Here is a 12,869-nt window from a genome sequence, read left to right as displayed (position 1 = left end):
GGATTTGTTTCATCTTTAGGGCCCATCATGCATATAGAGCAAGTGATGCTCTAAGATCTCTGTTTATTATTGCATTGAAGGAGAGCTGGAGTACAGCTGAACAGAGCTTTGTATTTGGTATGGGGCTGAAAAAAAGATAATGAATTTGTTTCAAAGAATTATGAAGTTGAATTTATACCAAGAGAAATCTAAATAGGTTAAGGTTTTAGGGATGATTATAGAAGGCCTCTTGATCATGTGGAATAATGTCCTAAAACACGAAGTGGTGTAGTTGCTAATAGGAACGTATCACTCCTGGTAGGTTTAATAATTAGTTATACCTCAGCATACAGTTTAGTGCATGAGTGCATTTTAGCATGGCTGAGTGATTTATCTGAAAAACCATACTTATGGCTTTGATAAGCACGTGACTGGTGAGATTGCCCACCAAGTAATGTGACCATATTGTAGTGTTTAAGAGGACTGGTGAACTTAGAAAGCATCTGAACGAGTTTATCGTTTCTTGACCCCAGTAACTCCAGAGGATCATAAGAATTTATTCCTCAGAGCTTGGTTCAATTTTCTCCTCAGTGTTTCTATGGAAGTGAGGCAGTAGCAGTGTAGACGTGCCTGTGAGCTGGAGCTGGCAGAGCCTTTCCAAACACTTTTGACACCACAGGCATATTGTTTCTTTGGATGCAATGAAACTGTTTTGACATTTTTAAACTCCAGTTAGACACTAAAACTTGAAATAGCCAGCATACCCAAAAAGGTGGGCAGGTAAAATATTATGTGTAGAAAAATTGCTTGCTTTAAGTGTATCTTTCCATGTAGGGCAATAAATGGCCTGGTTTTAGAGCTGGTGTATTACTTTCACAAGTTGTAGGCAGTGTTCTTCAGCAGTATTTGTGCTCTGAGGCTGTTTAGTAGTGCTTGGTGGGAGAGAGGTGTTTGTTCTTTCAATACACTTCATGCAATAAAGTTGGGAGATGGTCTTTCGTGCCAAAGTTTGGAAATTAGTTTCATCACTGTATTTTAAAAATCAAACTTTTTTCTCTCCAGGTGCACCTGTAGAGACTTCTCCAGAGGAGCAGACAGCCCCTTGTGAAGGTAGCTGTTTTTGTGTTCCGATGGACCTCCATTAAACATTTTTTAAAAATTATTACAAAGAATCTCCTCTTTAAAATCTCTATGAACCTTTTCCAATCTTCCTTATCTTTATCCTCATACTACTGTTGTAAGGCAATGTGGATATCTGCAGTTATTTGCAGTTTTATAGGCAGTTGAACAAGGTGCATAAGGTGGTTTACGGAAGATCATAAAACTTGCATGAAGCAGAATTTTTGAAATTGAATCTGTATATTCAATAATTTTGGCAAATGCCAAAACATCCAAACTATCCTCTTTTTAATTTAGTCATTCCCTCTTCTTGATACTATCATGGTAAATGTGTGTCTTTAATGATGCCTTTTTTTCCCTTTTTTTTTCCCTCCAGGTCCAAATGCTGCTGTTAACATGGAAATTTCAGAATCTGTTGGTAAGATGAGAATTGTTCCTTTTCACTGTGGTAGTACTATAATATACTATATAGTCCTTTTGCTGAATCTCTGCAAACAAAATAGAAGAGCCTTTACATTTTTGGTCCCTACTATTTTGTGTTGTGTCTTTATACTTGGATGAGGAAAGAGATAATCAAGCATTTGTATGTGCTGACAGGTGCAATCAGATTACTTGGACACTGTAAAAGTATTAGTGCTGTATTAAAAAAGTAATTTCATATCACAAAATAGACCCATTCATATGTGTGGAATGGTGATTAACAAAAAACTTCAAAGTGATCAGCAATATGAGTGATCAGAACATGGAAATTGTATCTTTCTCATTGTTTTAATATGGCTTATGAGCAAACTTAAACCACAGTCCCTGCCCTTGGCTTTCTAAACACATGGTAGTGTGAGTCTGTGGGTTCAGACCAGTGTGATGAGCTGAGTGGAGCTTCAGATTTGCTTTTTCTTTGTAAAATTATTGCCTGGTTAACTCAGAAGTTTCTTAATCCCTATGAATCATAGATGTCTTATGTCAGCACACAAGCTGGTTTGGAAGCTCCCAGTATGAATAATTTCAGAAGGAGCAGCAGTTGTCCCCTTTTATTTAGGAAGATGGTAACAGATGGGCAGTTGAAACCTTTCAGTTGATCTCTGGGGTAGGGGCTTTCCCCCGTAGTAATTGCTTTTAATTTCTTTATCAATTTGAATATATCTGGCTGGTTGATTTTTTTTTTTCAGTGGAAAATGGAGAGACAGAAATGTCCCCAGAGGAGTCGTGGGACCACAAAGAAGAAACAAGTGAAGCAGAGCTTGGCAGTGGCCCCCCAGGGGACGCGGGGCCTTCGGAAGAAAGCGCTCAGGAAATGATGGAAGAGGAGGAGGAAATACCAAAACCCAAATCTGTTGTAGCACCTCCAGGTGCTCCTAAAAAAGAGCACGTAAATGTAGTATTCATTGGACACGTAGGTGAGTTGGAAGGGAGTGTGAAGTAATTGGATCTTTTGTGTTGTGTGTTATCCAGAACTCAGAGGATTAGAAATTAATGCTGTTCTTTGGAGGGATGTGTGGGCTCACCATGTCTTGAGGGCAATGGGAGCATTCATTCTACTGAAGCTGCTCTGGAAAAATGAAAAAAAGGAAAGAAGGTCTTTCAGGAGTAGTGTGCCAAGAGCAGAGTGTGTTCTCTGGGACACAGCAGTGCCTGTGTCCATGATTTCTCAAGTACCTGCTCCTGTTGAGTGCTGAAGTGATTATGTGTTTATGATCTAAAAAACAAAATCAGAAAGCAGTGCTTCTTTTCTACTTAAATTAAAAGGGTAGGGGTTCTTACTGTTAGATTCAACCACTATTATTCTAAATACTAAAAATTGCAGAGTTACAAACAATAGATTAATGTAATTCATAGTTAAAAGGAGCATTTATAGCAAAATATCCTCATTTAATAGTTTCAACAAGCTTCAGAAAAACTTAGGTGGTGTCAAAAGTACAGAAGAATTATTAAATCCACAATAAATTCTGTCCCTTTATTTGTACAGTCTCTTATCACCTTAGAAGCTGAGTCCTTGGGTAAATTCAGAAGGGAGTCACCTGAAGTAAAGAGGCAGTGGGCAGAGGTACATCCCAGTGTTGAAGAGCAGCCCACCCAAGTTGGAGACAGGGATAAAGGAAGCAGGGAAAGGGATTTTGCATGAGCTTCCCACACTCTTAACCCCTGCTTTAGCTGGAGCACTCCTTGTTCAGGGGTTTTGTTATGGATAATGCTCAATTTGCATGTATGAAAACAGAATTTTCAAAGTTCAGTGTAATTGAATTGTCAACAAAACATTATGGGAACAAGGAAAGGTGCAGGATGCCTCAAAAAACTTAGATTATGATGTAAAAAATAAATCATTTGGAATTAAATCAGATTACTTTGTTCATAATGGTTTTCTTTTTCTAGGATTTTCTTTTAAATTGTGCATGACTTTTTTTTTTTTTTTTTAGACGCTGGCAAGTCAACTATTGGAGGACAAATAATGTAAGGAAACTTAAATTTTTAGATTTCCTGTTCTTTCTTGTGAATTAAAAAACATCAATTAAAATGAGTGATATTTTCTTTGTGGCTTTAATCAGCATAGATGAATACTTGTATAATGTTACTATCCCAGTCAGTTTTGTTACTTATTGTCTTTGGAACTTCTTAATTCCAGCAGATCACTTTTATTGCTATAGCATTTTCACTTAATGGAAACAGCTATGCAAAATCATACATTATTAATTTTTAAACAAGAATCACTTTCTTACAACGTGGCTATTTTTCTTCATGATTTTAAAATGCTATGTGAAACTGCTTTATACCTTTTGTTAAATTTTGTCCTTTTTGAGAAGACTAAAAAAAATGTAATATCTTTATTCCCCAGTGCAAATATTGTCAGACATAATTTGATTTCAAAATGTGCCAATATCTGCAGTGTGAGATAAAAGTAAATACATGCAGCTAGATTTTACAGTTTTTAAACATGGAAATCAGTACATGAAGAAATAAATGCTATTTGCTGACACTCAGTATTTCTATGATTTTACAATAATATTCTCAGCAAAAGTGGGAGGTCTTTGTCTTGGCATTTTCATCTTGTTTTGTTTCGACCAAATTGGAATGTTGGAATTGTCATGCTGCATTTAACCTTGTAGTTCATACTAGAGCAAATAGGCATTTTATTATCTGATGTGTCTGAGTATTCTCCTTGTACAAGGAAATGCCTGTTCTTAACACTCCTACTGATGTGTTGTGTTCCTAAAGCTTTCTGTGGTCTTTCAGTTTTGCACAATATCCCTTTGATGTAAGGGGGGAAAACTGTGTGCTTGTATCAACTTTGTCATTAACCCATTATTTACTGTTATCTTTAATTGTCCTTATAAATTAAGAAGATTAATGTTATTAAAAGATCAAGTAGAAATAGCTGAGAAAAAAATTAATGCTATAATATAATAAAACTACAGTACTTGCTTCTTTTTATCACTGAAAGCTCTCTCTTGAAAAACCAGTTTCCTTTTCTATGTAAAAAGAATGAAACCAAAGTTACTTTCCTTTACAGTTCAGAAATGGGACGGGGATGTGAAAAAATCCTTCTTTAACAATTTTTACTTAAGTGTTTCTGAGACTAATTCAGTATATCAAAATTAACAGATGTAATTCCTTTTGAAAACTTGCCTCTGTGGAACATTTTACAGTTAGGCTTAAAAGACATTCCTCATACTTCTGCTAAAGTGGTGCTGGTGTACTTTTACATATCAGATAATGGTGTGGCTTTTTGTGCAAAAAAAATTCCACTGCTGATAGCATCAGGCTATTCCATTTTTTCAAAATAATCTGTAAGGACTGTATAAGGATTTAACTACTTGGAAATATGTTTCTGCTTAATGTAAAATTGCATTTTCCCCCCCCCTCTTCCTAGGTATTTGACGGGAATGGTTGACAAAAGAACACTTGAAAAATATGAAAGAGAAGCTAAAGAAAAAAACAGAGAAACATGGTATGAACTTGCTGAAGATAACAGCACACTTTGCTCTTTTTTTCACTGCAATGAAATGGGGAACTGATTTGAGCTCTGTCCCTGTAGGGCTGCCTTCCTTTGGGCTCTTGGCATGGGTGGATTTTTTGTTGGCCTCTGGTTTGGGTTTTGTTGTTGTGTTTTGGTTGGTTGAGTTTTGGGGGGCAGTGTCTGCATGTACAGCACATTTAGCAGTCAGATTTCTCCTTCAAACAACTCCTGGAAAATTGATTTCCCTTTTGAAAGCTTTCTATTTTTGGCTGTGGAGTTCAAAGGGCTCTGGAAAAGGAGCAGCTAAAGACTTCCTTAGGGATAGAGCAGTGATGGAGCACTCAAGGGGTGGGCATTGACCTGAACTAACACTATTATGTGTGAGAGAGAGGAATAGAAAGGGTGTCTCATGTTCTTTTTACCAAGCAGCCATCATCCCCCTATTGGGAGCTGGCCATTCTGACTGAAATCTAATTTGTCAGTGGCCAATGGGATAAAATAATTAGGATGGAACAACAGTTGATATGATCAAAGTATCAAAGATAGAGGGAATAGAACAGTCAATGAAAGTCACTGTTGGTCTTGGAAATGCTTAAGTTTGGTAATGCTGACATGGTTAGAATAATTGAGCAGAAAAAAAGACACTTTATGATAACAAATCATATATAAATTAATAAAAATGAATACAAAAATAGAGCCTTTGGGTTGGGATTTTTTAGGTACCTTTCGTGGGCCTTAGACACAAACCAAGAAGAACGAGACAAAGGTAAAACAGTAGAAGTGGGTCGTGCCTATTTCGAAACGGAGAAGAAACACTTCACTATTTTAGATGCTCCTGGACATAAGAGCTTTGTTCCAAATATGATTGGTGGGGCTTCTCAAGCTGATCTTGCTGTGCTGGTAAGGACAAATCAGAATACTTTTGTTTTGGGTATACTGTGGAATTCAACTTTTTATTTTTATTTTTTTTGTTTGCTTGTTTATTCTTTTGGTTAGTTACAGTATAATCTTTAAATGTTAAGTTTACCAAGTTGAGTGGGTTTTGGAGTAACTTAATAGATTCTTAAAATTGTCCACAGGTGTCATGTGATTTCTTTATGTCAGTGCAAAAATTAATGGGTAACATTAAGGATATACCAGAGCATTTTGAAAGCTTTTACTAGTTTTGACTTACTCAAAGTTATTTTTTAATAAGGCAGTATTATCCATTGTTGATTGTCCTGTTGAGAGAATTGTAGAACTTTTATTAAAATATATGTTTTTAATTAGGTTATTTCTGCAAGAAAAGGAGAGTTTGAAACTGGATTTGAGAAAGGTGGACAAACAAGAGAACATGCCATGTTAGCAAAAACAGCAGGTGTAAAACATTTAATAGTTCTTATTAATAAAATGGATGATCCAACTGTAAACTGGAGTAATGAAAGGTGAGTTTAATATTAAAAAAATTATTCTTCATTGAAAGACACTGAAAAGAATTCCTAGGTAATTTTTTATCCCATTTTTGCTGAAAGAATGGTAAACTGGTGGACTAAAGACAGGTTATAAAAATGGCAGAAAACCAGCAGCATAGTGCCTAGGACGGTGCCTCTCAATTAAGCTTGAACTTCTGCATTACTGTAAAACATTCATTTTCATCTGCTTGGATCCTTGCAGACCTATCTGACAAATCCATGCATTCTAACATAGTTTAATTGTTGACTTGGAAACTTTATACTGAATTTAAAAAGAGGAAGTGACTCGGTTTTCAGCAGTGGAGTTTGGCAGAGTTGTCAGAATTTGCTCTGTGTGCTGCCAAGACTTGTGAAGGTTTTTGAGGAAAGCCATGGGGGCCTGTGCAAGCTTAGAGCATGAGCCTGCTTTCCTGAGAGACTCAGGCATGGCCACTTGTGCTCTCTTAGTCCTACCCCAACCTTCTGACATTGAATTCAGCCAAAACCACCAGGAAGAAGTGTACCAGAAATAAACAGCACAAAACCTCCAGAGCTTATGGAGGAGACTGGAGGAGACTGAGGCACTACAGTGAAAGGCTGCAGCACCACCTCAGCAGCTGCTTGGTCTGTCCTGCTGTGTTGGCCTGGATATCCTGCTCAAAGCATTCCCACCATGTGGTGCTGCTTATCCAGCCCCATCATTGAAGCAGATGGAGAAAACTGATGGTACTTTATGGAGCAGAGGAATGAGGGGGAATAGACAATACCAAGTTGTGCTGGAAGGCTGGAGAGAAGATGCAAATAGGCCACTAAGCTTTATTAGGTTTGCTTGCTGCTCACTTAGTAACTTAACTGATGAAAATGATATGTCCAGGGGGGTTGTTGGTTTTTTAAAGTACAGTATTATTTTATGCTGGAATAAGTGAAACTTATCTTGATCTGCTTGTCATTTTAATAGATATGAGGAATGTAAAGAGAAACTGGTGCCATTTTTGAAGAAAGTTGGCTTCAATCCCAAAAAGGATATTCATTTCATGCCCTGCTCAGGACTGACTGGAGCAAACCTTAAAGAACAGTCAGAATTCTGTCCTTGGTATATGTATGTATCTTAAATTGAGCCACCTGAATATTTGCTGTATTTCAATCAAAGTAAATGCTACAGTGAAGTGGGAGGTAGTATAGAGTGATGTGTTGTAGGTGTGTTCTAAAGTGCTTGAGGAAATAAATCAGGGCAACAGGAACACAGCCATACAATGTGCCAACAAAAAGCATTTGCTGCCTGCAGAGGATTATCAGTAAAACATTAGCAGTGTTTCTGTGGCTGTGTGAGTTTAGTGCCATACAAGCACTTGGAATTGCCAGTGATGCTGCAGTTGACATGTTGCTGGAATAAGTAACTGTGTGATGTGAAAAGTTTGCTTGGAGCTGTGTTATAATTAGTGCCAAGCCATGTCTCTCAGTGGATATCATGTTTTTCAGTATTGTTCATTGTACTTAAAAAAGTATTAATGGAAATCACATTTGGACCTAGCTTCGTAGTTCCAAAATATAGTACACATCTATTGTGATTCTCAAAGGAATAGTTAATTTGTGTAAAATATGCTTGTAATGTAACTTAAAAACATGCACTTCCGGGGTAATATATTATTATATATGTTAGCTGGGGTAAAGTGGACACTACTGATGGGATGTTAAAATAGATTTAACTGTCTTAGAAGTCACTGTTCTTAATTATGAGAGAGTGAAAACCATTCCTTTTGTTGGACTGCATTTATGTTTTAAATGGAAGGGTGCTCACAAAATTGAAACAAATGCCTTCTGCTCTTTTAGTGGATTACCATTTATTCCATACCTGGATAATTTGCCAAACTTCAACCGTTCAGTTGATGGACCAATCAGGCTGCCAATTGTGGATAAATACAAGGTACAAATTAAAATAATAGGATGGAAAGTATAAACGGGCTGTTATCAGAGAGCAGTAAATGGACTATTTACTGTACTTTTAGAGGGTATCTTTTTTTCTTTGCAAATGTTACATTTCCAACTGTAAAATAGAGGTGGGAAGGGGAAGTAAATAATTTTGGTATTATATGAAACTCTTAAAATCTCTAATCTTTCATGAGAACAGTTTCCAAAATATTAAGTATACCAGTGCTAGATAACTTTACAGGGCTAAGTAATCAAGCTTAAGAGTTAAATCATAAATAGAGCAGACTCTTTAGGAAAATATTTCCAATTTTTATGTAATGATTTCTTTTTGTGAAGGATATGGGCACTGTGGTCCTTGGGAAGCTGGAGTCGGGCTCTATTTGCAAAGGACAACAGCTTGTGATGATGCCAAACAAGGTATGGGAAGGTTTAGATATTTACTACCCTAAAAAAGAGCTTGATTCTTAAAGATACTCATTACTCAGAAAATGTTGTGTTGCTCTGTTGGATATCACTAAGCTCTCAGGTTTTCCATGGATGAAGTTTCTGGGGGCAGGGTGTGTGTATGGTCCCTCCCTAAGCATTCAGAACTTGGGTTGTCTTGCCTTCAAAACTCAGTTGCTGGACTACAAGTCATCAGACTTGAAATCATATTTTAAATGTTCTGAAGCTTGCAAAATTGAATATAGCGAATTTAAACAGTAGTGGAATTATTTATTGAAATTCTGTTATATTAAAATGATTTTGTACCAGACTAAAATATTCACAGTACAAAACTACATTTTTGCTTTCTTTAAGCACAATGTGGAAGTTCTTGGAATCCTTTCTGATGATGTAGAAACCGATTCAGTAGCCCCAGGTGAAAATCTAAAAATCAGACTGAAGGGAATTGAAGAGGAAGAGATTCTTCCAGGATTTATTCTCTGTGATCTCAACAACCTTTGTCATTCTGGACGCACGTTTGATGCCCAGGTACAATAACCAGCATTTAATTGCTGTGTAAGGGGTAAAAAACATGGTATTTTTTGTGTTTCACCAATTCTAAACTTTAGAAGTTTGAAGTTTCAGTTCAGATTTCTTATTCACTACCATATCTCTAAATGAGCAATAACATATATACTTAACACTGGCATCATATCATTTATTTTGAAATTAAGTTTTTGGTGAAGTTTTGGATGCTTATAATGGTGAAAGCAAGATCTCATCAGGCCAGTTCTTCAATTTTTTACTTTCATATTATAAACAAGTTAGTAACTTATAAATTTTGGTTCTTTGACAAAACTTTGTGTGTATATTTTTCAACTATACCTTCTAATACCTTTTAGTTCTGCATTTGATTATTCTCTGTTCTTTTATAATTGAAATTAGGAAAAATGCACTTATTTTGAATTGTTTTGCAGATAGTGATAATTGAGCACAAATCCATTATCTGCCCAGGTTATAATGCTGTGCTGCACATCCACACCTGTATTGAAGAAGTTGAGATAACAGTAAGTGTCATTTGAAGTTGTGAAGTGACTGTAGACAGGCCAGTTGTTGGGATGAGTTGTTCTGTCAGGACATACATCTGTAGAACAACTAATGCAACAAAGCTCAGTTTTGAGTAGAATTCTTGGTCAGTCTCCTAACACAAACAAAAATGGCTGTAACTGTCAGCATAAGCTTTCTGAAGAGTGTGGCAAGTCATGACTGACTCTTACGTGGTAAATCTTGGAAGGTTTTTTGCATGTATATTTGTAAGTAAGTGTTTGTAAAGAAAAATAACCCTTATTTTAGCAGTCACAGCTATGAATTTTTCTTCTTGTGCAGGCCTTAATCTGCTTGGTAGACAAGAAAACAGGAGAAAAAAGTAAGACACGGCCCCGTTTTGTGAAACAAGATCAAGTTTGCATTGCCCGTTTAAGGACAGCAGGAACGATCTGCCTTGAGACATTCAAAGATTTCCCTCAGATGGGTCGCTTTACCTTAAGGGATGAGGGTAAGGCTCTTTCCTCTACAGCTCCTGACTGCTGCAAAAATACTGCTGCTTGAAATGGGGCATCATGCATGGCAGTGAGGTATTAAAATGCTGGTATCTAGTGGAAATCACTCTCTGGGTAACAATGGAAAAGTAAATCTAAGCAAATTGTTGTCATTGTGCAGAGTTCTTGCTGGTAACAGGAAGCTTTCTTTTAGATGAATAATGTACAGAAATGTGCACTGTGAAACAAAAGATTGGATTTGAAAGATTACCAGCAATGCTTTCTTAATGTGTCCTGCAATGTCCACCTACAATATGAATACCATAGTTTCACTGCTGAAAGTTAGAAAATATCAGAGGGGTTGTGTGTGTTGGTCTTAACTCGTGCACACCCTGATAAAACTCACAGATTTGTGGGATGCATTTAAAATAAATTAGAGCTGGTAGTGACTCTGCCTTGCCTTCTCCTTAGATAAGTGCAGAGCAGGCTTTCCACAATCCACATCATGTTCTTGACTGTGACAATAGCAGGTTTACTATCTTGAAGATTTTCTCGAGCTTTTAAAATACACAGATGCTTTCATGCTGCAATAAAACAATTTCTTCTCTATGATTTGTAGTACTCTTAAGAGCCTGTATTTTGGGGAAAGCTTTCACGTTCTTGGAGACTTCTACATCCTTTTCACCATAAATGTAACTCTGCTGTTTGTCTCCTTGATTTAGGTAAGACCATTGCAATTGGAAAAGTTCTGAAACTGGTTCCAGAGAAGGACTAAGCATTTTTCTCAATGACCCCGCACAAAACTGTGAGGAAAATCGACTCAGCAAAAGCCTACTTCACACCGCCTTCTTATTTTCTGCCCATTGATAAACTTCTCCCCATATTTTGCAAAGACAAATTTCACAGCAAAGGTCCACATTATGTCAGCTTTCTCATATTGAGAGCTCTGCTATGCCACTGTTGAATTTTCCCAAAAAAGAAATTTTTTTTTTCTCCCAAATTCTGCTTCCTTGGAAAGATTCGGCAATAGCTTTGTAAGTGATGTGGACATAATTGCCTATAATTATGAAAATCTAAAGGATTTTTAATGTTTAATTTCCCCCAGCATATATATTAAGACCTCTTTTTTCCAGGCAGATCATTCAGAGTGTGCGAGTGTGTGTGCACATGTTACAAAGATGACTACCATGTTAATAAACTATTCAATTTGAAATCTTTTTCGGTATTCGAATTGCTTTTGAATAATGTTTTTTATCCGGATGTAACGCAGTTGCATTTAGCTTTTTAACTCTCCAGTAACCCAGATATTTGGTTACTTGGACTTTTCTAAACTCCTCAGCCTCCCCACACACACAGTTTTAAATGAGGCAATTGGGCACTCAACCAAGTTTGTATTAAAACAATTAGGTTTGCCCCTTCCCTTTGTCGAATGCATTCTGAAAATTGAAAAAAACATTCATGCAAATGTGGCACCTTCATTAGCTTTACATTTGTTAATAACTTCAGCAAATTTAGGTTGACTTAACATCATTACTAGACACAGTAAGTCAATTTTGAAGGCTAGAAGTACGTATTGTGTCTTTATAAAATTCAGCATTGGTAAATTCTTAACTGCAGAAAATGCTAACAACCAGTAAATCAGTGAAAGTTGCAAAACTAAGAGAATCTGTGGCAATAGTGCCTATTAGTATTTATAAGAGCTGCATTTTGTGGGAGAACTGGGCCAATTAAAAAGTGCCAGTTATATAAATTACTCAGTTCACCCTGTCTTTAATTTAGAGGGCTGGATAATCCTTGCTGTTTTAAAGATCAGTCTGAACTGAGAGGGAGACAGACTATTTAAATCCCTAAGAATTTGCACATACCGAAATATGGGAGGGTCAGAATCAAGCACAGTCTGTAAATTTTTGCATATCAAAAGCAATGTAAGCTGATGAGGACCAGTGAAGTTTTTCTTGAAGAATTAAAGCAAAACTGGTTCAAAGTAAAGCTTACTCAGTACAACTTGAAGGAGCTGCATAATAAAACCCTGTTTAGCTGCACTTTGGAAGTGGACTGTCTGCAATTGCTGTCCTGATTCTAACAATTAGGATGAAGGCTAAGGGATTTTTTTCAGTTCCCAGAGTATTAGTAGTAATTATTAAAAGGTATCTTCAGAGCTTCTTCAGACTGTCTTAAACTAAACATTTTCAGTTGTACAATTGTGGTGAGCCCATCTTCTCCCCCAAAAGTTTACAGTCTAGTGACTGTGTCTGAATTCACAGATAACTCAAAATTGAAAGAGATTTACCTTTTTTGGTCTTTTTCTTTTTTTTTTTTGTTTTTTTTTTTGGTCTTTTTTTTTTGGTTTTGTTTGTTTCTTTGTAACTGTGGAACTCCCATTCATTTCACTTACAGCTACATTGTATGGACAGAAGAAGTTATTGTCCTTCCGTTTCATATGACTACACTTGTAGCTACCGTAATGCATGGAATTTAAATAAATTTTATTATGTCTGCAAA

The 12,869-nt window shown here is 36.5% G+C and overlaps 1 protein-coding gene across 1 annotated transcript in view; it reads left to right on the top strand.

Moving 5' to 3' along the window:
- Nucleotides 1–12,869, top strand: part of GSPT1 (G1 to S phase transition 1) — a 21,231-nt gene extending 8,362 nt beyond the window's left edge. Inside the window, exons 2-15 of the mRNA XM_051782948.1 lie at nt 1,042–1,089; nt 1,475–1,516; nt 2,265–2,492; nt 3,510–3,543; nt 4,961–5,038; nt 5,767–5,947; nt 6,317–6,471; nt 7,436–7,576; nt 8,308–8,401; nt 8,743–8,823; nt 9,205–9,378; nt 9,807–9,896; nt 10,216–10,384; nt 11,090–12,869. Coding sequence (XP_051638908.1) covers nt 1,042–1,089; nt 1,475–1,516; nt 2,265–2,492; nt 3,510–3,543; nt 4,961–5,038; nt 5,767–5,947; nt 6,317–6,471; nt 7,436–7,576; nt 8,308–8,401; nt 8,743–8,823; nt 9,205–9,378; nt 9,807–9,896; nt 10,216–10,384; nt 11,090–11,142 — 1,568 coding nt within the window. The 3' untranslated portion in view covers nt 11,143–12,869. The remainder of the gene's footprint in view (nt 1–1,041; nt 1,090–1,474; nt 1,517–2,264; nt 2,493–3,509; nt 3,544–4,960; nt 5,039–5,766; nt 5,948–6,316; nt 6,472–7,435; nt 7,577–8,307; nt 8,402–8,742; nt 8,824–9,204; nt 9,379–9,806; nt 9,897–10,215; nt 10,385–11,089) is intronic.

This window comes from Manacus candei, unplaced genomic scaffold, assembly GCF_025592945.1.
Source record: "Manacus candei isolate 608988 ecotype Guabito, Panama unplaced genomic scaffold, ASM2559294v1 h1tg000002l, whole genome shotgun sequence".
NCBI lineage: Eukaryota > Metazoa > Chordata > Aves > Passeriformes > Pipridae > Manacus > Manacus candei.
Note: the sequence above shows the minus strand (reverse complement) of the source record. Positions and strands in the feature narration are given on the sequence as shown.